The 26,807-nt window shown below is 44.9% G+C and overlaps 1 protein-coding gene across 2 annotated transcripts; it reads left to right on the top strand.

Moving 5' to 3' along the window:
* The first annotated feature begins 353 nt into the window (after window positions 1-353).
* On the top strand, window positions 354-26,042 carry TMEM255A (transmembrane protein 255A). 2 transcript variants are annotated; one of them, XM_032196414.1, is made up of 9 exons: window positions 354-460; window positions 3,723-3,865; window positions 8,783-8,845; window positions 13,467-13,556; window positions 15,236-15,298; window positions 16,277-16,365; window positions 18,450-18,609; window positions 19,919-20,062; window positions 23,462-26,042. In XM_032196414.1, the coding sequence occupies exons 1-9, from the start codon at window positions 403-405 to the stop codon at window positions 23,618-23,620; spliced, it is 969 nt and encodes a 322-aa protein (XP_032052305.1). In that variant the 5' UTR covers window positions 354-402; the 3' UTR covers window positions 23,621-26,042. The 2 variants fall into 2 exon arrangements, with proteins under 2 accessions (XP_032052305.1, XP_032052304.1); XM_032196413.1 differs by having other exon boundaries at window positions 356-460; window positions 18,447-18,609.
* Window positions 26,043-26,807: the final 765 nt, after the last annotated feature.

Genomic DNA, 26,807 nt, shown 5'->3' with positions numbered 1-26,807 from the left:
GCTACCAGCTGTGAGGGCCGAGCTGTAATTCTGGAGGGGAATTACGGTGTTGTCTGTAACGCCCCTCCCCTTCTCCCCCGGTAACATTGGAGCTGCCACCGGGCTTCACGACTCGCGGGGGGGGGGGGCTCTTAACGGGGCCGAACCGATCCCCACAGCGAACCGGCCCTGCTCTGCGAGGGGTCCCCCAGCTCAGAGCCCGCACTCCCGGGTGGGATTTCGGGCGTCGCACGAACCCCACAACACACCCAGGGCCCCGCAGCGAGGCCCCGGCCCGGCCCCCACCAGGCCCCCACCAGGCTCCAGGCCCGCCCCCGGCCCCGTAGCCGTCTCAGCCGCTGCGCGCAGGCGCCGCGGAGCCGCTGCCCGGGCCGGGGCCGGGGCCGGGGCCCGGCGGGCAGCATGCGGCAGGCCCTGACTCAGCAGCGGCCGGGCGGTATCGCCCTGCCTGACTCCGTGGGTAAGCGGGGCCGGGGCTGGGGGCGGCGCGGCGCGGCCATGTTGTGCGGCGTGGCCGGGGGGCTGGAGGGGGCTGCCTTGCTGTTCGCTCGTCCCCCCGCTCGCCGAGGGAAGTCGGTGCTGTGCCAGGGGGCAGGAGCCGCAGCACATCGAGGCCACACGAAGGTAGCTATCACTCTGAACTTCTGCAGCAATCTACAGAAAACCACCCTGGTTTGGTAGGGGGCTCGCCCTGCTGACACCCCGGTTGGTGGTGAGCTTGTGGCTGTGGTGCTTAGGACGTTTCTGGGGCTTAATGTAAAATTGGTCTTAGTGAAGCCTGAATGCATTTCGAGTGCCGTTCCAGTGAAAGAAATAGGTGATACGCAGTGCTAATGTCTTTACCTCTGCCTCACAGAGTTATATGCAAGCTGCCTCATATGCTCACACTGCAAGATACCTCTAAACGCGGCAAGTTTGGAGGTATGTGGATAAATCACAGAGGTATCTGGTCTGGATAAATCACAGAGAAAAGGCTGTTACTGTCGTTTAACAGGAGAGGTGGCAAAGCTGTGTAGTGCTCGTGGCTTCCCTTTGCTCTCCTGCACGTAAAGCTGAACCTGGTTCAGTAGCAAAGAGGAAAACAGCCAAGCTAGCAGGGAATTTTGCAGCAAAAATTAATGTCCTGATGGATGATTTAGCCAGGGCATCCATCAGCGGACATGCTGTTTTAAAAGCTCGGGGTCGCTGAAACAGCTGCAGGCGTCCTTCTGGAAGTACAAAACCACTTTATCAATGTACGTGTAACAAAGCAGCTTTTCAGAGAAGGGAACAATGACATTAGTGTCCAAGAACAGAGATGAAGTGGAGATGACCGCATTTTCTCTGAGATTTCAAATTAAAGTGTTATGGTGGTTTTTCTTCAGACCTGGAATTAAAGTATTTGGCTTTCCCCCCCCCCTCTTATTAAGGAATATTTAGAAGATTTCAGAAGTCTTTTGATTGGAAATCTTTTGTTCCATGCTATCGCATGTTGGTGTGTGTCAGTTTTGAGCTGGGAAACAATGGAGAAATGTGAATGTGGGGAGCAGGGTTGTGAAACAAGTTCCAAGTGCATATATGATATTTCAAGCTTCTTGTTTTAGAGCATTTTCTTGAAGAAAAGTTACTATAAAATACTCTGGTTTTGAGGAAGATGGCATATTTTGCCATTTTTCATTGTGACTTTTTGAAGGATCTGTTGAAGGATACCCTTTTTGAAGGACATGCAGAAGGACCAGTGTGTAGCTCCATGTGTATGCCCCGCACTCATTCAGGCTGGCTCTGCAGGGCTGTTTGGGAGGCACACGAGCATCTGCACACCCACACAGCCTAACCCTAAAGAGTTTAAGCTGCGTGAGGAATGTATGGCTGTACTACTTCTCTTCTCATTTACCAGCCAAGCTATAGCAGTGATCAGAAGGTTGGTGACCTACTGTGTTTAAGCAAGACAGGTTCTTCCCTCCTTCCGTTCAGAACTAAGCTCTGTAAAAGGTAGCAACTTGTTCCCCACCTTTCTGAAGTTTTTTGTTCAGCTGAACCTTTAGTCCTAGTGCTTTGGTATTTCATGACATTTCTGTGATGCTTGCATTAAAAGGATGACATTAGAACTGGAGCGTTGCACAAACTCCGGTATTTGGGAGGCAGTATGTTCAGAATGGCCTGGTATCTTGATGGATTTTAAACACTTAAAAGTCTAGATTTTTATATTATTAGCTTATTTGGCAGATTTAGGAGAATAAAAAGAGAGTGATGATAAAAGATACAGCCTGGGCCTTAGGGATGCTTTAGCAGTTATTTGAAATGTGTGTTTTATTTGGAACTAGCACCTGTCTAGATATTCACTCCAGCTAAGAACTGACTAACCACTTGTCGGACCTCTTGCTTTTGGACCTTGTGATGTCCCAGTACTGCAGTTACAGCTGTGCCCAAGGGCACAATCAGGAGAAGAGCTTTTCCTATCAGAGATGCTAGCAAGTCAAAAAGGACACAGTTTTTCCCTACAAACTCCTCCTGCCTTTTATCTCCTTGTGTTGGGGTGGTAAGCCTGCTCAGGACTCGGCTTTGTTTTTGAGCTCATCTGCTCTCTGTGGATGTGATGGTTTGGCCCTGAGCTGATCGTGGCTGTGCCACCACAGAGCATGGATCACCCAGTGAGGATGTGCTGTGGCTGGTGGTGGGGTCTGTGTTTGATGGGGGGAGAGTTGTCCCTACAGAGGAAGGACCAGAAGCAGCTCCTTGCTCTTGGGGTGCATTCCTGCCCTGCTTTGAAATACCTTGCAAGGTGCTCGTGGTGTGCACACCACTTGGGAGCCTCTGGAGTGGAGAATGCCTCCACCTGCTCCCTGGGTGCTTTGGAGAGCCCCGGGCTGCAAGGATGGGATTTGGAGTGGTCCCAGGAGCCACAGGGAGCAGGTGCAGCCCCAGGGCAGGCAGGGGACCATTACAGCCTGTTATCCTGCCAGCTGCTTACTTGTGATGGATTGTGTTTACATAATGCATGAAATGTAATCAAAAGAATTGTTCCACAAAGTGATTTAAAGATTGCGGAATACACACTGAACAAACAACCCTAAAGGTGTTGCTGAGCGTAAGATGGCAGCCAGCTTTCCTCTTGGCTGATGGGATCACTATTTTATATTTATACTCATTTGGGAGATCTATAAATACATTAAAAAAAAACCAAACCCTCAAGTTCATTATTCAAACATCTAAAAATACCTGGTCCTTGCTGAAAGTAGAGAATGATACTGCAGGAGAAGTGGCTGTTACTGGTGATGTCTCATTTATATGGAAAATCGTGGATGCCTTCTGATATGTTTACAGTGAAGATTTCCCCCTTCAAAACAGGTGGTGCAGAGTGTGGATATTTGGCTTGATGTAAGCAGACATATATCAGAAAAGAAATGAATACATAATGGTAGTATTTATCATTAGCTTGATTGTCCCAGACTGGAGGGTGCCGGAACGCTTTGTTGTATCCAGGTGAGCTTTGCCAAGTTACAGTTCTTAAGGCTCTCTTCATCCATATCCAAGCAATGATAAACAGATGTGAATTCAGATGCCCTAGTTAGCAGTTGATAAAGTATGTCAGTGAAGGTGAAAAGAGACAGCCAAAACAAAAAATATTCTCACGTTGCCAGAAAGGAAATTCACTGTTATGTGGTTGGTGGTGGGAGGAAAATTTTGTGATACTGTGACCACCCCCAGATGGAATTAGCAAATTCTGTTGTGTGTGTTTTTAGGGTCGTTCAATAGAAGAAAAAGAAATTCCCTCTACGTAACTGTGACTCTCCTCATTGTGTCAGTATTAATTCTAACGGTGGGCCTAGCTGCTACAACAAGAACACAAAATGTGACTGTTGGAGGTTATTACCCAGGGGTTATTGTAAGTATAGAACTCCTAGGTAGGTCTAGAAAACTTATTGCCTATAAAGTCCCTTGTGATGCTGCAAATGTTATAAAGGGTGATCTTGTCCTGAATATTAACGTATGCTCAGCTACTTCATTGCAATTTGATTTATTTGTTTTATTATTTTGCACCTGCTGATCATTCCCATGCAAAAATCCCATCCAGTCAAGTGGCAGTTTCCCCTGAGCTTAGGTAATTACATGCTTTTGATCTAACAATGAGACAGATAAATAGGTGTGACGTCAGTCAAAGCAACCCAAGAACTTCTTTGTTTACATGCATCAGATTAACCCCAGCCATAGGTGAGGAGAAGGACCAGAGGTGCTAGCAACAGCTGAGAGACTGGGTTTTAGGATAGACTAGTTCAGCTGAAAGGGACCTACAAAGGTAATGGAGTCCAAAAGCGAAATACTGTTCATATGAACTCATGGTCAAAAAGTTCATGTGCGAAGTGTGTAATGATTGGCATTCTGAATGGAGAACTGCACTAGCAAAAGCTTTGGCAATTTGCCGGGGGAGCATACATATCAAAGTGGCTAGCACATTGATTTTTTTTTTTTTTAATCAACAAATAAGAATGGGGAAGGATGATCTTCAAATTGCTTAATTTAGGGAAGACCACTGGTGCCCAGCCTTCCTGCCAGTAGATGTACAACTGTCTACAGAAGCATGTGAGGAGAGTACATTGTGCACCGCCTGGCCCAGAACCACAGGTGTGCACTCTGTGATGCTGCCCAAAAAGAAGTCCAGCATCACATGCTGGAAAGCATGTGCTGGGCTGTCCTGATGTCTGTCTGAGGCATGCTCATACAGGAGAACAATAAGGACTGAGCTGCAGCTAAATCCATTTCTTAGGAGCTGAGCACAAGTGCAGTCCTCGAGCTAGAGGCTCCTGGTATAACAGTCAAAGGCTTCTACACGCGTAGGTTTGGAGCCCCAAAGTTGGAGGTTTAAAGCCAGGTCAGATTACTAGCGGGAGAGTTGTTCTTGCCTTATTACTATCTGATTTATTTACCATGCACTGCTGATCTCTGGAAGGTTTTTACTGCCCTGTGGACAAGCTCTTCTGTGAGTGAAAAAAGCCCCTTTACAGCCATTCATGTGAAACGTTATTACAGACAGCGTTTGGTCTCTTTGATTTAGGATCAGTTTTCTGGCTCATGCAAGTAACTCTGCTTTTAGATCTGATCTTTTTAAAAGAGGACTATCGAGGAGTTTTTAAAAGAGGACTATCATGGTGTTGAGAAGGGTGATGATCTGGCTTCCAGCTCTCCACGCTAAGCCTATGCTGTCAGCCCGAGCTGGACCTCGTGCCTCAGAGCAGGTCCCCCAGACTGCCACAGATGATGGAGCCTGGTGTTTGCGTCCCTGTGACATCTATCTTGTTATTCTTTGGCAACGTCAACACTGCTTACATCTTTTGTGAGACTTGATCTGCTCAAGGGTTTCATGAATTTCTGGACTTGAGAAGGGTGTTGAGTCGCTCGCTTTATTTGAAGACCCCCTGATTGTGTCTGTAGACCTGTCACCAAATTCCCACTCTCAATCCACTAAGCTGTGGAAATGCACAACAACCTCGCTGGTCTCCCGAGCAGGAAAGCATTCCTGTTTGCTGCTGGGTGCTTCAGCAGGTACTTAAAATAGCTGATGTTTTGTAACAAGATGGGATCTCTCCCTTTGCTGTGCTGAGAGGGTGTTGGTGGGGTGTCCCTGGGCAGATGATGTCCACAGGTAGCGGCTCCACAGAAGTCATGTCACCCACAGCTTCACACTGATGTTAGGCCCACGCGTCTCCACTGCACTGCTGGTGCAGTTACTCTGTGTTAGCGAGGAAAAGAGAGCCCCAAAGCTCTGTTTTGGTCTAGCTTTGTGTTCCTCAGCCTAGGGCCCTGATGTGTGTGAGTAGACGAAGCAGCAGGCTCCATCTGTAATTGCGCAGCAGCCCTGTGGTGATCTGGGTTGGTGTGATGGCTCCACATATGTGCTGTCACTGTCACCTGGCTGGCACTGGCTCCTCTAAAAGTAGACCTGTACTGGCTGCCAGGGTGCCTCCTAGCTCCCAGGCCTAATGCTCCTCCTTTGGATCGCCTGCCTTGGGTATGGAAAGAAGTGTCTGTCTGTGGGGAAATCATCTTCCTAGGCTCCTGAGGAAGGACTGAAGCAGGCACTAGAGACTTCCCATGCATCAGTGGGATTTTGTTTTTTTCACAAACAGAGCAGTTCCTCACTGACACAGCTGGAGGAGCTGAAGCAGAGGGCATGAGGATGTGTCTGGTACCCAGGCTGCCTTCACTGCCACCCTAACCACTAGTACCTTCACAGCTACTTCTGTGAACACCTCAGCTGTGTCTCCGTGGGAAATAGCATCACCTGTGGCTGGTTGACTGATGTGGGCCTGGGAAGCCCAGACTAGAACAGTGACACCCAGCAAGCAGGAGTAATCATCAGGTACACAGGGCAAGCACCCTTACGGGAGCAGGGATCATAGGTTGAGAGCTTAGCTTAAAAATCCTGCATCTTCTTAAAGTAATAACTCACAAGTTCCTTCCATCTCTTTTGTGAATCTTCAAGAAAAATGTTCTTCAGGACTTCTCAGCTATGGACTCCAAGAGCTCTTCCACTTTGTACAGTGGAAGAGGGGCGTCCAGCAGCTGCAGAGGCAGCCGGATGTGGCACAGCTCTGTGCAGGACAGCTGGATTGAGGAATGGGAAAGAGCCTCTGTGAAGGCAGAACAAGGCTTATCAGAAGCCTCTCCTCTGTGTTGCCTTGTAAAAGGCCATCCATGTGGTACAAATGCTCTCTCCAAGTTATAACAGCTTCTGGCATCAGTGTAAATGATTGACCTTTCTTAGGCGCTGAGTGAAACACCTTTTCTGTAATGGCTTCTTGTCAAGCAAGTTGGCCAGGGGCATTCTTCTGGAAAAGCACGTTCATTTGTACCCTGTCCTCCTTCCAGACAGATGTCCCCAGGGGATCCTACCCACCAGCAAATAACAGTGATGCAATTAATGCAGATTACTAAGGGTTCTGATGAGGAACTGCTGTTTTTCCCATTAATGCTGGTTGAGAATCCACCAATTTATTTGATCTTTGCCCATTGGATGTACTCAGTCACTCTGATTTCTTCGTTTTTAATTACCGTGAATTATTTCAAGTCTCTCACATTTTGGTTTGGGGCTGCTCTGAAATGCCATGTGCACTTCTCTTAAATGTGTCAGGTCAAGTTTAAAGGGTACAAAAGGGTTTTCGTGAACGTTTGCCTTAGGTGTGTATTGCCAGACATCCTCTTTGCTGCTAAATATCAGCAGACTGAAAATATTACCTGGATCCAAGTCACTGTTAATGCCTGGATCGCTCAGGTTTGGGGCTTGAAATTGAATTTTAAGACTCTTCTTACATGGGAAAGGTGTTTTTTTTTTGTTTTCCCAAACTGAATAAAATAATGAAAGATCAGCCCAGAAACATCAGCAGATCTGTTTGGGGCAGTTCAGTCATGCCCTGGCTCTCTTCCCTTTTAGTGCCTGCCCTCACTGCTGTGCTTCACACTTTGGTGGCTAGTTCCTTTGGACCCCAATGTGGGTCCACTCTGGGAGCTCAGAGTGCAGCACAGACAGCTGGGAAGCAGTAGCTAGGTCAGCTGCTCTGCTTTAATCCCATGCTGTTGGATTCAACACTCCTTGCTGCCTTTGGCACCAGCACCAAATGTTACAGGGCTTAAGCAGAGCAGGGTAAGTTTTAGCACCAACTTTTTGTCACTTTTCTGCTGGTTAATCTTTACTTATGCCCATCTGTTAATACCGGTTTTGTTAAACCATTCCTTTCCATTCCTGGATCTTAAAATACTGATTTCAGGTTGCTTGACCCATTCTTGAGCCACTGCAGCTTGTTTTGTGCCTTGCTTTGCTTCCTTAGGAGCTGGCCAGTTATTTAGCTTTCTCACCCAGATCTTCACTGCCCCCCCTCATCTACTGAATGTATTTGTAGCCTGCTGAGTACAAGCAATGGTAGCTGTAGGACTTCCGAGCATTTCTCTTTGCCGACCAAAAGTAGTGGGGTTGTGTGTGCTACGCACTGATCAAAGACCTTTCTAGTTATGACCCTTACAGAAGTACGTCTGGATCTTCCCCTCTAGTCCTCAGTTCCCTGTTTTTGGCTTGGTTGAGGCATACTGTGTCCTAGAAACTTCTTTAGTGTAGTTAAATAGCTTAAGGCTTTAGAGAAAGGTGATAGCACTCCTAACTGACTTCACTGAGCTGAAATAAAAACAGGGTTGTCAGTTACAGCAGCAAGAAAATACACTTTTGCCAGAGTAGCTCATTCTGTTGGCTGGGCTGCTGTGGGCTCTTTTGGTTGAAAGAAGGACGCTGGCTGATAACACTTCACCTCTGGAAGTGAGGGAGGGGTAGCAGGTGGAGAGAAACTGCTGAGTCGTCGTGAGTATGAGCTCTCCCTTATTTCATGCTTCACATCAAGGAACTCTGAGCTGAAAACTTAGGTCGCAGCTCACATCCTTGGTGAGGTTACTAGAGCCTGGTCCTGCAAATGCCAGTGATGTCCTACTAGGTTTGCATCTGAGGACTGCTGAATGTTGACAGGGTTGTTCCAAGACAGCAGTGCACATGCTCATCCACCACCCATTTCTCAGCATCACCAGGGAGGGGATTGAGGTCAGAATTCATCTTTTTGGTTTTTACACACATTTTAGTGTCACATGAGGGGTACCCTTGACCGTTTTAGCTAGTGACAGACTCCATTGATTTTCATGCTGAGGGAAGAGTGCTCACGCATCAATGTATTCTTTTGCTGCTTCTGGATTTAATTGTGCTCTGTTTGTATGTGAAATATGTTGGGTGTCTTCCTGATCTAAATGCTAACAATATGTTGTCTTTCAGCTTGGTTTTGGGTCGTTTCTTGGAATAATTGGATCAAACTTGATAGAAAACAAAAGGCAAATGGTAAGTTCACTACGTAGACTTTCAAGAAAAAAAAAAACAACGTGAGAGCAACTTGAATTTTGTATGTAAAGAGTGTTGCTAGCTTTCCTGACCCTTCCAGGCTAGAGTTGCATGCCTCTTGAGAGCTGTGGATGGTTCTTGGCAGCCCATGGCTGTTAACCCAGATACTTTTTTAAATTTTCAAAAATGCTTGAGGAAGCACAGAGTAACTATACACTGTCTCATTGAACTCAATGGGATTTTTCAAGGGCTCAAAATAGTGTTTGGTGTTTTCAGGATACTTGATGCTTCGTAGACTCACTCCCAGCGCTTTTTCATTTGAGCTGTCACAGTATGTGGCACAGAATAGAAATAGTTTAGGTACAATATAGTTATTTTAAATCTTTTAAAATAAATTCCTAGAGACTTGAAGCTCTGCAAAAATTGCTTTTGGTGGCTTTCTATTCTAAGCAAAGGATAGAGAGGAAGATGGTAAAACAGCCAACCCAGAGACTGGACGTAAAAGCCTCTAGAGGGCCCAGCAGAAAGGCCTTTCTTGGCTGGGTCTCTCATGTCCCCTAAGGGTGTCTTGCAGGCTCTGTTTCACAACCTCCTCCTCTTCCCACCTGTGCCTGGAGGTGCTTGGAGGTGTCAGCAGCTGCAGTGTCCCTCTCAATGGCTGCCCCAGGCCCTGGCAGCGAGGTCTTTCCAGCTTTCCTCATGTGAGGTGGCATGGGGGGACCGTGCTGCAGCTGCCCATCCTGCTTGCCCACCACCACTGCGTGCTTCTGCAGTGATGGAGCTGCCTCTGCAGAGAGGCCTGTGGACTTGCTTAGCACCATGTGCTGCTGACAAAGGCAGAAGGGGATCTGGAGAAATTCCTGCTTGTGCGAAGTCAGAGGCTGGGCTCCCCTTTGCTTTGCAAGCAGTGTCCTCCCCCCAGAGCACAGCCCTGGCAGCAGGGAGAGGGTGGGACAGGCCCTGCAGGAAAGGAAGCCTTCCTTTTCCACAGGGCTCAGGGTAGGTGGGTTTCCTGGTGGCTATTTGTTGTTTTTGCTCCAGCTATGTGAGAGCAACACGTCCTGCTCCTTCTGTCCTTGCAGCTTTCCAAGCCCCGTGCTCATTGTCTATTAGCAGCAGATCAGAGCCTGGTTGAGCAAGAATCATATTATACCGATGCCATGTTTGCAGGGCTGCTCATAAATGACAATGTGGCTCTGACCTGGCTTGGTTGTTTATTCCAAAGAGCCCCGGGTAGCCGGTGTCTGTTCTTCTCATTTCTCTGTCATTTTGTGTCCTAAAAAGCATGCGTGACCCAGCTTTGCAAGGATTGCATCACTGCCACCTGGGTTAGCAGGCTAACATGAGCCTGCTCTGACTGCAGAGGACACAGAGTTGCTGCCACTCATTGTCCCCATACTTTATTCATGTTTCCTCTTTACCCTGGGGCACTTAATTTTACAGAGGCACTTGAGCCAATTATGTGTTTCTTTAATACCACTGCCAGTGCAAGATGGTTTTATTTTTTTTATGGACTTCCTTCGTGTCCTAATTTACTAGAAGGCTGTCTGCATTGCTTGTTACTCAGTCTCTCCTCAGTAGGGCAGGACAAGCTAAAAGCAACTTCTATAGCTGTGTTCCTGTGCATGTTTCTTCCCATGAGCTGGCTAGGGGGGCATGAGGAGTCGAGTGTGCCAACTTGGCCAAAGGGAGAACTAACCTGAAACTTAATTCTGTCCTGCCTGCTGGCAGAAATAGATGTCTCTCATTTCTCCCACCTTGTCATGCTGGCTTCCCTGCCGTGTGGCTTGTCAGAACAGTGGAGAGCTTTCAGCAGAGTTTGTTCCTTGAGGGCAGCGGTTTTCAAATGAGGAGTCAGCATTTTGTGCCGCTTTCTGACAGTCACCCATGCCACGCAAAAGGAGTTGTCAGCAGCTTTGCAGCCTGTGTATCGCTGGGATGTGGCCTGAAGGAGACTTCTGACCAGAAAGCTCCTATTTTATAGTTCCTACTTTATCCAAAACCAGTTTGTCTTTTCTAGTCCTAGTTCGGCTCCATGTAACTGACATCAGTGGCAGCTACCTGAAGAACCGATATCTTATTATAGTAACAGTATTGTTGATTCTGAATCAAAATCTTCTTGACAAATCATAAGATTAGTTGAAAACCATGTGATTTTTAAGATGCCTTTTTATACATTAATTTGCCATTTTATTATCTTTCTCATAAATTCTCAGTGTTTGTTTTTCAGGCTTCTTTTTCTACAGCTCAGAGAGGAAATCGGGGGGTATGTAAAGTTAGCAAACCCGTTTCTGACACCAGATCCTCACTCAGATCCTAGTGGGGCTGTTATGAAAGTCTCATCATTAACCTTGTGTCATTTGAAATAACCATGTTAACAGCTCCTGTCTACAAGAGCGGGGCCAACAGACAAATAACCCAATTGTATATATATACTTAGGTTTTGGCTCACTTCCCATCTCCAGTGCTTGTGCTTTTTAGGGAGAACATCTTCCTTTGTGTGTGCATGCAATGAAGGAAAGTGCATAGGGAAACTTACTACAGAATAACGTAAGCCATAAAAAACATTCCTTCCACCAAGACTGTATGAAGCTGTGGTTTCCCCCATTTTGTGCTCTCACTGTTTAGGTCAGAGGAGTGTGACCGTTGTAAGTGATGGTCCAAGTTGTGCTTCAGCTGTGGAGATGGAGCGGGTCCAAATGGGGAGGAATTGCTGGTGTTTACAGCAAACAGAAACGGGGTCCTGACCCTGGAAAACTTGTCGCTTGCTACCATCGGCAGGCTTGTTGGGGCATCTAATTCCAGCAGCAGCTTGTTACTGGTGACAGTGACTTGTTTTTACAGCAATTGGATTAATCTTAGTCTGTTCTGCCTACCATCACAGTTCATCTTTGCAGTGGGACATTGCAAGTCTTAGAAGCTTGCTCGTGTGTCCAGGATGATGTCTCATCCCATTTGGCTGGGGAAGAAATAGGATTGTTTGAAGGTCTGGGTTGGAGGCCAAGACAATAGCAGTCTTTCAGGGTTTCAGCAAGGTTAAACTTTTACTGATAATTTGCTGAGGAATTATTAGAGGTTTAGTAAAAGCACATACATCTCTCTATCCCTATATTTTTTTCCTTGATTTGGAATGTATGACCACGTGTGGATTCCACATTGTCTTGTTCTGTTCAGATTCTTGGGTGGTAGCTGTTTTCCAGCTTGGGCACGGAGGGGACGTCCTGCCTGCCCTCAGGCCTTCGGGGATTTTTGTGGTCTCCCCGAAAACCGCTTCAGACTCCAGGAGACAGAAAAGGTGTTTGAGAAAGAGAAATGACTCCTCTTCTTTCAGGATCAGCAAATGACTGGCTGGAGAGGCTGCAACAGTGGAAGAAAAGTAGGGATGTCTGCTCTTTGTTGGCACTACTTTCACAGAATAAAACTAGTGTGACTTATCTGAAAATTCCAAGCTACTTAAAAAATACATATAGGATCCTTTCTGGCTTGTGTTTGTCAAAGGTTTTGGTTTGTCCTCCCGAGAACTGGCTCCTTAAGCAGTGCCAAGAACTGAGTTTTTCAAGTATTACTTAACAGCTAGGCTTTAAAACAAACATCCCCATCCATGCCCAGAGACCTGAGGTATTTGTCAGTGCTGGCCAGGCTAGTTGTTACTTTTGCATGTGTATTATTAATTATTTTTAATGTTGCTCAGAGCTCCTAATTACAAGAATCACCTCTGTACTTGTGGAGAAGCAGCTTTTAGCAAGCAGCACTTGAAGACTACAACCTCTGGAGTGAAAACTCCCTGGGGAAAAACTCAGCAAAGCTTTCAGTTCTTTAAATGGAAATGCTGCTGTTCTCAAGTATGTGCACCTGTCTGGTAGGCTGCTTAGTCCAGTGGGCAAATACTAATACTGACAAAATGTTTGTCTTGCCCCTTGGTGCCCCCCTGCTTTCGGTGGTCTACCTGCTCAGTGTCTCTCCATCCCAGCACAATACAGGGTACGACATGGCCGTGGCTGACTCCTTGCAGCCCCTCCAAGCCAGAGTGGGCTGTTCTGGCACTCACCTGGCACAGGGTACAGAGGCAGTGCACACACCACTCCTTGCCAGCTGAAGAAGTTGCAGCCTTCAGCCATTTGTTGTGCCAGCCAGCACAGTCACTGAGGTCTTGTGGCCTTTGCTGGCTTTAGCAGAAGCCACTGTGGGATGAAATGGCCTGAGGGTTGTTCACAGGAGCACCTTGCCTGCAGCTCTTTGTGGTGGGGGAGAAGAAATCCCTTCTTTCTCTGCAGGGAAGAATTAAGGACAGCAGCAGCCAGAAGAGGAGGTGTATCCCCAGCCAAAGTTTAGCACTTTGATGTCATGGAAGAACTTGCATTACAATATCATGTCCCCAGAGAACCTGTCTGGCACTGCTGCTCCTGCTATGTTGCCTCTACCTCTGCATGAGAACAGGCTCTCCTCTGAGACACACATCCCATTGACTTCAATAAGACCAGTCTGTGCAGCCTGGGCAAACGTTTGGGTCATTGATTGCTCAAGGGCTTAGTGGCTGTGGTTTCTGTATTGTTGTGGAGGGGGCATGCAGCAGTTGGTTGTGGCAAGGCAGATCATACTTTGCTTTGTTTTCCTTTCTCAGCTGGTTGCATCGATCGTCTTCATCAGCTTTGGTGTCATTGCTGCATTCTGCTGTGCCATAGTAGATGGCGTCTTTGCTGCCAGACACATAGTAAGTACTTCCAGGAAAACATGGGGCCTGCCGTCCTTTTACTTGAGGAAAAGAGGTGATGTGTCCACGCGCTACATCAGACTGCATCGAGCTCTGTAAATACATGTCAGATGCTGAATGCTGGTTTAAATTACAAAATTTAGAAAAACGTGTTGGCTTTAAAAAAATATATTTTTAAACGCACATTAAACATTAAGACCTGGAAACTTTGCTTTAGTTCTTCTGCGCTTTGTGTGCTTACTGAGACTGAAATGTATAAGGCATAATGTGAATTACAGCTAGTGCCAAGGGATAACATATGAGCAGTAGCATCAATCTTATTTTACATGCTTGTAGTGGTCATTCCTAATGATGATTGTATCAGTGTATGTTCTAGTAGAGGGATACAATTTGATACAAAGCTCACTGAGGGGGTGCAGTACAAACAGGAAGCACTCACTGGGCTCTAAGTTTACATTTGATGACTTAAAAAAAACAATATGAGCTGCTGCTGGCATGACCAATCACTAATATAAAAAACTGCAAAAACTTCAGCTGTTAGGATATAAAAAAACAAACACTTGATTTCATTTGAAGTTTTAAATTGAAATTTATTACTGCACGTAGACTTTTTTTTCCTGCAACTTTGATATTTGATGATTTTGTTTTTGTTTGGTTTTAATTTTTGGCAAAATGGGATTAAAAAGACACGCTTAGAGTTTATTTGCAATCAGAGTGGGAAGCGATTTCAGACTGTCACAGTTACCATGAAACGGAAACTCTGCATGTCATCTGGCTCTTTATTCTGCCTTGTAATGCAGACTCCCCTTTCTGCCTCTGAGCATCCAAGCGGTAGAGAAACCTTGGGATGGCAGGATTTGCTGGCAGAGCACAGGGCAGCGATAGGTCTCAGTCTGTCGGGATGTGAGGAGCAACTCTTGACCACCTCTACCCCCTCTCAGGGGTTCATGAAGCTTTGATAGAGCCTCTGGAGCCTGAGCCCACAGGCCAGCTGCGTGATTTGGGGCACTGACCTCGTGGGCTGGGAGCTGGCACTTGGTCCTGCCAGGCGCTGGGATGCCTGCGCGTCTGCAGCAGGGACCGCGTGGCTGGGGTGACGAGGGCTCTGGTTTCTGTCTCTTGATTAACAGGTGTGCTTTTGGCCTCCTCTAACCGTGCAAGAATGTCACTGTCTGGCCAGAGACATGCTCCTGCCACCCGAGCACATAGCGTTCCCACTGTGGCCCTGCCACTGGGTGTGCTGGGTGACACCTGGAGAGTGGGCCCGGCTGCCCGCAGGGAGGGTCCTGGGCATGAGTTTGTCCCTATCAGCCAGCATGCACAAGGCAAAGCAGTTGCCACCACCCTCCCTGCCCCAAAGGGAAATTTGGCATTGCTTTCTCTGTGGGTTCAGGCATCCCTGGGATGCGTCTGGGAAAATGAGGAATGGATAATTCAGCTCAGGGTGGCTGCCCTCACCCAGGTGAGGCTGGCTTAAGAGCCCGCTGCTTCCACTTCAGCTGCCACAGATATGTGCCTCAAAGGACCAGAGCTAAAATCTGTCTGGGGGTCAGGAGGGGCTGCTGTGGGTGGGTCCTGAGGCAGGAACCTCTCCAAGGCCTGGCCTGCTGCCCCAGCCCAGCTGGGCAGCAGATTTTGGTTTTAATGTGGTGCTAATTCTGGTGCTTTTCCATCGGCAGGACCTGCGGCCGCTGTACGCGGGACGATGCCAGTACTACTCCAAGAGTACCACACTGCCAGAGGTGAGAGCAGCTGTGGCTGTGCTGTCTCCTTGCAGGGGTGGCTTCATCTTGCAGGTGGAGAAACCTCCTGGCAGGCTGCTGCTGCCATCTTCGGAGTTCTGCAGAGTGGCTGGGAGGCCGGGAATGGTTTTCTCCATGATTGGTGCTGTGCTAGCGGAGAAGTAGTTAGAAAGGAGGAGGTGGGAGAGGAAAATACACTGATTTCTTTAAATCTTCAGCTGCACATTCATCACAGGAACAGGGTGTGGATTAAGAGTCCAGACAGCAGTAATTTCTGTGGATGTGAACAAAATGTACCTTCCTCTGCACCTCTGCTTGTGTCTTCTCCAGAGAGAAGCCTGCTGGGGATGGGTGTTCCTGCCACACAGTGACAGTGTGTATGGGACACCCTTGGCTTCTTTTCCTCTAAGGTTTCCTCCCAAGTGTCTGAGTAGCTATGAATAACCACTACATTCCACATAAAAATGCCTGCTGGAGGTGCAAATAAAGTGCCACCCAGTGGCATTGGTGGTGTCCTTTTTGGCCCAAAGACCATCCGTGTGAACTTAGGTGTTAGCACCCACAGGCAACCAATTGACCTCTTTGCTCAGTTATTTGCCAGTACTGGAATCTTTCCCTGTTAGCGTCAGTCTCTTGACAATTCTTTGCACTACATTGCCATCTGGGGAAGAGTGTTAGTTCAGCAGGGTCTTATCTCTTTGCAAGAGTTACACAACTCCCTTCCTATGCAGATGCGTGCTTATCTGTGACTTCCCCATGGTGGAAGAAAAGCCTGGCCTGTTCTAGTCATGTGTGTCTTTATTGCAGCCTGCCTACTTTGTGAGAGCTGTGCTGCAAGATAAGGGAAGAAAAATCTGCCTGGGGCTCGTACTGGGATCAGTGCAAAACCTACATGTAGAGCAGGCCAAATGGCAGCGGAATTTGTGTTTGGTGATTGTATCCTCATGTGCCTTACATATTTCTTCTGGATTCACACAGGCAATCTGTCATCCGCAACGCCGTGCACCCTGCACACCGAAAATAAAAACCAACACCTGCTTCTGTTGTGACCTGTACAACTGTGGGAAGTGAGTAAGCAGAAAAAAAAACAACCATTCCTGTCGTGGGCAGAGTGAGCAGTGGTCACGCTGTTTTGCAGGTGTCTGAAGGGCCAGGATAAGACAGGAGCAAAGTTTTGGTTAATGACAGCTGTTGTAGGAAGGGAACTGAAGCTGTGGTTGCTTCCCAAAAGGACTCCCAGTCAGAAGGAGAGTGAAGGGGTGTATGAAGTATACTAAATCTACGCCAGCTACATGTAAGCATACCCCACGCCAGTCCAGCTGGAAAAATGGGTGTTACTTCTCATTATGGGTGTAATGTCCCATTACTTCCATTCCTGGTGCCTTGCCCTTTTTTTTCCCCACTGTTGAGTGTCCTTTGTCCTGACACCTGTGGGTACCACTTGTTCACTGATTTTTATTTCATTTTAGTAGATAAAGGTTGTGACATTGTTCTTCCTCGCCTTCCTCTCTGTTTTGTTTCCCATCCTAGTAACAGGGAGGAGAGTTCACAAACTAGTGCCATCTGCGTGTTCATAAATCAGTGCCCTCTTTGCCCAGTGAATATCTCCTATGGTTACAAGAGTGGAAAGCGCACCAGCAGTGTGCAAGGCTGAGTCAGAAGGGTGGTTAGCAATAGAGCACCCTCACACAGTGATCACACCATTGTTTGATCTGGCTGCTGTGCCTAAGCTAACCATGGAGCATGCAGTTCTTATGTCATTTGGGGTGTCTAGTGTGTGTCAGCAGAGAAAAAAATGATTTTTTTTAGTTCTGGCTCTTGCCTAGGGCTGTTTCAGGGGTAATGTTTCTTATCATACTTAATTGAGCTGGCCCCCACGTAAATCATTGACTGTGGAGGAAGATCAAAAGATGCTGTTGGAAGAGGGTGGCTTGGTGTGCTGGGAAGGGTAATCCCTGGTCTCAGTAGTACATCATTTCTGTGTGAGCATTTAAAGAACATGATTGCTTTTTACTAACTGAAGGGAATGATACACCTAGAAGTGACTGGAACAGAAAAAAAATTGTAACTGTTCTGTATTAATGGGTGTTTTTTTCTGTTTTATTTTTTTTTTCCCCAGCCAGGCTGGTTCAGGGTTCTGCCTTGGACCCATTTTCCATTATTTTGTACCAGTTGTTATGATCTTAATCTTGCTTGGTGCCCCATAAGTGCATTGCACTGTGGAGATGCTGGTTCTTTTGGGATCTCAGGCACGGACACTAAAGGCTGGTTAGCATGTTTATCACGTAAAGGATGGGAATTACTGAAAAAGTGAGGCAATTTTACATCCTTTGTGATGCCAGGAATGCTGGAAGCAGCAGTATTGTATGAGCCCCTTCATGTCAAATGTTGTGCAGGGTTGCCATCCCTGGTGAGATTCAGCAGCTTCGTGGTTCTTCACATCATTATAGTATTCTTTAAAGTCTGTGCAGTGCTGAATGTTCTTGATGGTGTACCAGGGTTCACTGAGAACATTATGCCCTTACGCATCTCCATAAGAACGAGCTTGTACAAGCAGTAAGTACAGGTTGTGTTGTTAAAGGCAGTCATGGTATGTGCTTTCTCTAGTTCAGGTTGTTCAGGCACTTCACAGCCAAGGCCAGTGGTTAACCTCTGCCTCGATTCTGCTTGAAATCATCTCCTCATTGCAATCTCTTCTGCAGTGGCCCACTACAACAAGAAAAAGGAAAAGAAGAAACTGGAAGTGAGTAATAGGGGAAGGAGGCTGGTTTCCCTACTGATTCCAGGACTGGTATGTCCTTGGGAAGCCACCAGCATGAAGGGCTGGCTCTGGAGATTTCAATTGATGGAAATAAGAGGCAGGTTCAGACTCAAGGGCATTTTGATATTAGTAGGTCTCGTAGGACTTGTTTGTTTCACAGCATATCAAGCCATCTCTGCTGCCAGTATCATGCAGGGAGATCTTAGATGCCACAAGAATGGGATCTAGAAGGCTTTACCCTCACTCTCATCTTGGTGGTTATGTCCAGTCAATCATTAAATTGAAGAATGTGTTTTACGTGCCCAGTGAAGAGCTTAGGTTTTATTGTGTGGTGTGTTTTTTTAATCATTTTTGTTTTACTGTGGGATTTTTTTTTTCCTAATCCAGCAGAGTAGAGATTTCTGGAGGCTACTATGAATACATTGATGTCAGCAGCTGCCAGGACATCATCCATCTTTACCACTTGCTTTGGTCGGCAACAATTCTGAACATAGTGGGGCTATTCCTAGGGATCATTACTGCAGCGATACTTGGAGGCTTTAAAGACATGGTAAGGTGGTACCAATTTCTGTGCAAATCAGACGAATTGCCTTTTTAAAATAAGCATGGAAACAGCTATTGATATTTCAGTGCAAATGATCTATGCATCACTGCAGTCAGGCCAGAAAGAAGGACATGAAATAATTCTAAGGAGAAAGTAAAAACGATTAACTTTTCTGATCTGGTGTCACTGCCTGAACACAATTAGAAAAGATGAAAAGAAATAGGGATTTTATTTTCAAAAGGAACTTTCTCGGAAGTGTTGGCAATACCAGGATGAATAAAAATCAACTTTTTATTTAAAAATGATATTTCTTTTCATAGCACTGACCTTCTACAAGGAAATGTGTGGTTGTTGCTCTCGAATTGTTGATTTTATAGCAATAGTAGAGTTCTGAGCTTTACAGAGTATTTACGCAGCACTGCTAGGCTGAAACTCTCCATATAGTTTCTTCATGTTGCAGAATCTGAGAAGGTGAGGTTAGGACCAAAGCCAGGCAAGAGAGTGCAAACTTCATAGAGTGGAAAAAAATGCTGTTCTGGCAACACAAGCTTTGAAGTACCCTCACTCAGCCAGGTTGCTTGTCACATCCCGTACAGTTTTGTTCTGACGAGAACAAATCAATGGGGAGAACTGAACATTCAATACATACATATAGTTCAGTCTCTTATGACTCATTTGGAATAATACAAAATGAGATACGCAGAAAAGAACATTTTTTGTCTTGTCAATATATTTTTCTTACAAACAAATCTTGGGCCCTTCATCAGGGGTGCCTTATTTCAAAATTCTGAACTTTCCTACTCTGTTTTCAGACGCACTAAAATCTTCCCAAACAAATCTTGAGACACATTCCCAGCTGTGTGTTACAGTCTTCTGACCCACACCAGACAGCCTGTAAACCACTGCAAAAAGATGTATGGAAGTCTCTGTGAACAGCAGCACAAGAGGATTTGAAATATGCCAATCTCAAAATGCACTGAGTAATAGAGTAATCAAAATTAACACTTTGCATCTTCACAAATAGGAGAAACAGTCTGAGCAGTCACTTTGTTTGAGTACTAACATGCACTGGGCTATTGCCAGGCTTGTTCTGGGGAATCTAAAGGAAACAATGGATTGGTAAAGAATGAAATGACCTCAAGACTTGCCTGCTGCCTAAGAGGGAAATAGATTGCTAGCTGCTGATTCAGCAGAATCGAGCTCTAGAGAGACACTTTGCTCCTTTAAATCATTTCTGTTTTCATTCAGCTGTCAGTTTTTGGTGACTCTGAAGATGTCCTGGTTGGCAGTTGAGATTCTTTCTTTGTTTTAACAGACTCCTTCCATCCCTACGCTGAACTGCACGGTTGAAAATGCACATCCTACAGTGTCCTATTACTCGAGGCCACAGGTGACATCTTACAACACCTACTACCACAGCACTCCTCACCTGCCTCCCTACTCTGCGTATGACTTTCAGGTACAGAACATTACAGGATGTTTCCTCGTTTAGCTAGAAAGTTAAATATAGCCCGGTCTGCAGGACTCTGGAAGCCTGTCTTCCTGTCATTTACACGGTTTAATTTTCCTGTTCATACAGAGAATACCAGGCCTTTCCTACTAGCCACTGCTCCTTGGCAGCACTCTCTCTGACTAAGACAAGGTTTTCCTGAAAGCTTCTCCTTGAAAAGAAGGCAACAGGACATGCTGCCTGCTTCCCCTGTCCTTCACCAGCAGAGGCCACATTAAAAATGGTCATTGCCTCTGGCATCTGCGATGCTCTGAGGATAGAGGCAAAGCAAGATGTTCTGGTGATTTTTTTGTTTTGTTTTGTTTGTTTTTATTAGGCCAACTGCTGTGCCTGAGAGAAACAGATGAGCTTTTGGAAATAAGCTGTTTGAGCTCCTGGTATACCAACTGAAAACCTCTTCTGTTTTTCCCACACACTTCAGCTGGGTCTAAGAGCAGTCCCTGCAAACACCACTGCTGCTGCAATCCCTGTCTCTTCTGAGTTACGGACCTGTGATTTCACTTGAACCTTGCTGTCAGCATAGGTTTTTACCTGTGGGAGTGTCTGTATCTGCTTCAACATCAGTACTTCTTTCAGGTGGATATTACCAGAGTGGTGATGTTAATTTAACATCATACATTTTCTTGGCAACCATCATGGCAGGAGACTTTTTTTTAATTAACAAAAGCTCAATTTCTTAGACGTCAGCTAAGAGATTGTGGTCTGCAGTAGCCACAATCTCCCCCATCAGACCCATGCACTAAATGTGCCTTGCATCCAAACCTTTCTGTTTTTATTGCTAGTGCCACTGGACAACACTGTTGTCGGAATTTCGTAGAGGTATTTGAACATCAGAAATTCTAAAACTTATGTATACAGATTTGTGACTTATTTTTTGAGATTAGCACAACCTGGGACACTCAGCAGTGTTGTATAACTTTTTCCTGTTACAGATATGCCAACCTCAGCATATATCTTAAAAAGCTCTTCTGTGAAGTCCATTTGTCAGACACTCAGCTGATAATAAACACTGTTTAACTCTGTGCTTGTCTGTACTGCCACTGCACCAGCAGTGAGCTCAGCATGGGTTGATTTGCCCTGCTTTTCAACTAAAAGTACTGCTGGGGCTCTCCTAGTATTTACATCTCAGCCAGCAGATGAAAGCCCTTGTTTCTCACTGCTGTGGTACCACAGGTGTTGGCTTAGAAGCTGGCCAAAAAAAGCCGGTTGTAAATTAAGGTAATCCAAGTCTTGCTTTCAGATGCAGTTCTAAGTGTGAGCCTTTCTTGTCCTCAAGGAAATGTGAGAGCCTGCGGGAAAGCATTAGCTGAGGGCTCTGGTTGTGGAGGCTCTTTATCTTCTCTGATCTGAGCAGTGTCTTTACCACACGGACACCTTCTCCCCTGTGCAACCTCACTCCTCAATGCCCTGTCGAAGGCTGCAAAAATTCTGGTGCCAAAATGGGCTAGGTCAGTACTTCCCAGTATAAGTGACCTCTTTCCCAAGGAAAAGAAAAAGGAAAAAAAAAAAAAGCCACTCCAAAGTCTGTAAGGAAGTTTGTGCCCCTGCAGCATCTTTGCTTCCCCACACAATGTAAGACAGCAGAACTGGTGCTCTGGTTTGCCAATGGATGTTGGCAGTTACTAGTTCTCACCACAGGAAGCAACATCCCCCAGGAGAGCAGGCTCTTCGTGGTGCCAAAGTCTTTACAATATGCTGAGACAGGAAGTGGGCAGGAGGAAGCTGTTCTGGTGAGGGTGGCAGCCTGTATGTTATTCCTCCCTTTGCATGGCCAGGGGACAGTTAACTGAGCACATCTTAGTCCTGCAACATTTCGCCTTCTGCAAGAGGACACAGATGAATGGTTCATTTCACCCCAGCAGCAGCATGCTCTGCCTCTTATCCTCTTTCGAAAGAGAGGTATTAGTGCTGGCTTCGTTAATAAAACCAGGCTGCTGCCTGAAGCTGGAGCAAGCCAGGCCGGCTCTGCAGCTGCAACAAAGGTGGCTCTCCTCAAAGCCTCGGGCTGTTGCCAGGCAGCAGCACTCAGATGCTTTGTAGTGTTTGAAACCCAAGGCTGCCTTTGCTCAACGGTGTCCATGCTGTGCTGCTGCAGCAGTGTCCTTACAAATAAGTGGCTCTGCAGGCTAGGGGCTGCCACTGATGGGGGCTGCTGTGTTATTTAAAATGAGAATGAGCTGTATGGCTTTCTGTGGCCACCTAGCTGACCAAGCTGGGCTTTCGTGGGTTATATATCCACTCAATAAACAGTCACAGGTCAGTTTTAGGTAAGTGATTTAGTAAGTAAGCATTAAAAAAAAAAAAAAAAAAAGAAGCTGTTTGAAAACAATTTATTATCCCCACAGTCAGTCATCCTTGCCCCCACCAGGATAAAATCTGACCTTGAACATTGTCTGCAGCTCAGCCTTGCAAGGTGTGAGTGCCCTGCTCCAGTGCTGATCCCTCAGCAGTGCTGTACAAATCCTCTCCTTGCACACCTTTTGTCACGCTGGCTCTGTGTGAGCAGTGCCTGCCTGCAGCCCAAGGGATGAGTCAGCCTGAGGGTGCTTGCTGCTCGGTACCAAAGCAGGAACGTGCTCTATTTCAGAAACGCAGTGTACTGATAGCGTGACCCCATCCCTTCCCCAGGCTGCCCTACGAGTGCCTCCTTAGGATGGGCCAGGTGGCAAATGGTAACACAAGGTGCAGCTTGGGAATATGATTGCCAGGGATAAAGATAAAGTGTATTGGTGGCGCAGGAGCCGATGTAGGTGACAGTATTTCATTACCTATTCAGAGTTAATTTGTCTGGCCTATTTGTGAACAGAACACAGCATGTTCACAGGTCAATCACAGTGCCAACATCATATGACTTCAGGCTTAAGGTATTTCTGATAACAAAGGTATTTTGGAGAGCAGAAATTAATTTTCAGGCACACGCAGTTTTTCTGTGTAAAACCTTCTGAAGCTTTGCATTTACTGAAGAGTTTCATTATCTTATTGCCATTATTTTTTTGGTTGCTTTTTTCTTTTTTAATTAGTGATGAAAGTAGTACAAGAAGAAATGAGCTGTAGCCTCTTTGTTGCCACTGGCTCATGTATGAAACCCCAAGATGTGAAAGAGACTAACCAGTTTTCAGTTGTTCCGGCTATGTGAAACAGAAGCAAGTACACAGCAGAAGTGATGAGAGAGAAATTCTTAAATGCTTCCTTGAGTGCAACGAGTTATTTGAATGCTTAGTTGTGTGTACACATGCTTTGCAGAATTGAGTCTTGAAATATTAATCTTACACTGCTTGGTAATGAAATCTTATTTTACCATTGTCCTTTATTTAGAAATGTTACAGCTTTCTTGCTTTTTCCCTGCAGCATTCCAGCATGTTTCCAGTCTCCACTCCTTCTGGCCTCTCCGATGACCCCCAGTCAGTGTCACCTTCTCCCAGCTATATGTGGTCTTCCAATGCACCTCCTCGTTACTCCCCACCGTATTTTCCACCTTTTGAAAAGCCACCACCTTATACGCCATAAAGAATGTGGAAGAGAAGAAAGAAATACTTGCCATTGAAATAATTGTGAACATTTTGTATTTATATTTTACTGTGGGAGAAAGCAGGAGGATAGAAACAGAAGATAATTGCAAATATGACTAGTTGATCAGACTGTTATTTCATGCAAGACTTATTTCAGAGGTTTATCAATGGGGCGTGAGGAAAGGGATGTATTGTGGATGTTTTGCAGTGGTGGTGAGTACCAGGGGACCTAAATTCTAGCCTCATTTTCCAGTGAGGTTCATATAGTCCTTGTTTTTTAATAAAGTGATACGACATGTATGCTAGATTCTGGTCTGCCTTACTTCATCTTGAGCCAAGCTGAAGTAAGAGTAGCCAGGACCAACAGCTGCCCAAGAATATCTTTCTGTTCAAGGTGAGAGTGCTTGCAGACAGCTCAGCTTGATGCTTGTTTTGTCTGGTCTTTCATCTCCAGTTGTTGGGATTTTGTGGGGCCACTGAACCTAGCTCACGTCACTTGTTGATTACAGTCTATGTAGTGGAAATCCTTGTGAGGAGCCACGACAGCATCTCTTAACGCTAAAACTAATGAATAGAGGTAACTTCATAGGGTATTTTCATATTTGTCTAGCAGAACAACTGGAATATTGCTTTTTTGACAGGAAAAACTTTAATAGGCTTTATTAGCTGTTTTATTTTGGGTTACTACATTGCAGTGAAAACTTTTTTTTTTCCTTCTGTTTGGTTGGGAATTATTTTTTAAGCTTGTAATTTCAACTTTTTTAATGGGTTGAATCAGCACCCTGAATAAGCACTGTTTTAGTAGCTGTATTACAGGCTGCACATAAGGAATTTCCACTACTAGTTCTCCAAGAGGTAAGTCTCACATGAATAAAATTCATCACCATGTAATATAGGATGAAGCTGATAGGAATTTACAGTTATTGTCGTGACTTTCATTTAATCTTCAGCTGATGACTGTGCTGATTGATCTAGATTCCAACAAATTTTGCATGCATCCTGCATAACAAAAGAAGGTCAGCTTTGTTATGTGATACAATGTCCTGTAAAGTGTGGTTCTACTCCAGGAAGTGACCTCAGATGACAGCTTTTAGATCTAAGCTGCTCAACCTGAGCATTCTCAACTGCTTGCTTCAGAGTTAAAAAATAAGGTATTGACATTTTATTCCTTATTTCCTAAAAATTTGATTTCCTTTGCACCAAATTGTTGATCCTATTCCTAAGTTGTCTACATGACCTTCAATTTAATGCAAACAGAAAGCTACCAGAAAGCTAAATCTTGTATGCAGAATCTGGAAGTGGTATACATGCTAGGGAAAGAAAACAACAGCTAGAATTTAAACTGTGGCATCTCTCTGCTTTTAAGCTAAAAAAACCTGAAATACTGTCAAAATGGAGAATAAATGCTGAAGTCCCTGATCTCACTTTTCAAAGTACACTCACACTTTATAATGCTGTTTTTACTACTATGCATTTGCAAAGCCTTTAGGCTCAGCTGTGTTAACTTTATCATTCTACTGTCAAACACTAGTCAGTATATTAGTAAGTTAAAGGATGACACCTTTTATCCAGAAGCAAGCACGTACCTTTTCTCCAGCAACAAATAAAAATAAATAGCTGGAGAAAGCAATACAGCACTTGGGATTTAAAGCAGTAGTGTATGCAAAACATTTCCTGGTGACATTTTGTTTTACTGAGATAGTTGAAGTGCAGCCCCTGTAATTTGCATATTGAAAATAAATTTGCATACTAGGGCTTCATCCATTTTATATTATGTTTTCGAGAACGAAATATTGTTAAAGAGATTCATGTGCAATTTCCAAATAGGCAGTACCTAAAACTCCCCACAAACCTATCACTTGAAGGATACATAAATTTAATATCAGAAAACTTTTTATTGCTGCATCTTTGAAATGGAAGCTAACAGTCTTGTCCCACTTTCAACAAACATACTATACCATTTGTGCCTATCTACTAAATAGGGCTAGAAGGACTAGGGGACACCACAGGACAGGACTAAGAAAACTCATAAGGGGAGCACAACTTAGTGGCAGAGAAACAATAAAGAAATGATGGTGTCATTGGTTTCGACTTGACAGATATACTAAACTTAGGAAATTATCCAAATTCTTGTTTTATAAGGAACTCTAAGGAATATTTAAGCAAAAATTACATTGCTGCTTTAAATTTACTGTAAAAGGATAAGGCCATTGTCACATTTAAAAAAAAATAAAAATGGTTGGATTTTTCTGTTGAACTACCCATTACCTTCTGCTTGAGTAAAACTAAGTGTTTAATGTAAATGCAACATTCTGCGCTGTATTCATCATTTCTTATGCAAATGTAAAATTGTGACTCATATGTACCCTTTTATTACTTTACCAAAGTTAAATAAAATTGTGCGACTTTTGTAAACATAACTTGCATTTTACACTTCAGCAATGGTCCTGTTTCACAAGCACCTTTAATGCTAGCTGAGGAATTTGGTTTAACAGCATGCATTTAAGAACAATCAAAAACACAAAACAACAGGACTTGCTGTACTAGGAAATCAGTGGTGGTTCTACCAGGAGTAAGCAGAGATTTGTTTTATTATTAAGTTCTGTTTTGTTAAGCCTCAGATATCCCGTCAGTTTTGCAGCCCTACCCACATAACAGGATGCATTAATTTCAATCACTGTAAAGTCATTGCTGCTAAATTTCTGCTTAACATGGATGAATAATCCATCCAGTTAAGAGTTTCACATACTTTTGTGTTTATTGTATTTGGGCCTAATTCTGTCCTGATCACACCAACTGCTATTTGATGTTAGCAAAAATGGAAGACGTGCCATGTAGATAAAGACATATAAAGTATCATTTTTATGTATTACTCATTGAATTGTATGCCTTATCTGTGCTAAATTCAACTAAAGTAATTTTCTCAACGTTAGCCAGCGTTCAACAGCAATCTAACTATTCTATATGATAACCAGTTAAGAATAGAAGACGTAATACTGAGTTAGCTGAAATGCATTTTGCTGGTCACTATATATATTTTTCTTGATTTCTAGGTTATTTGCAACCACATTAATAGTTGGACAGAGTACTCTACTGGTCTGAGGGTAAGCGTATATAACAAAATTCTGCTTAAAATATACAGAGGAGTGTTTCAGCTAAAATGCTTTCTTGGAAAGTACTCAATC

Source organism: Aythya fuligula, chromosome 13, assembly GCF_009819795.1.
Source record: "Aythya fuligula isolate bAytFul2 chromosome 13, bAytFul2.pri, whole genome shotgun sequence".
NCBI lineage: Eukaryota > Metazoa > Chordata > Aves > Anseriformes > Anatidae > Aythya > Aythya fuligula.
The sequence above is the reverse complement of the archived record's forward strand: the minus strand, read 5'-3'. Positions and strand labels throughout refer to the sequence as shown.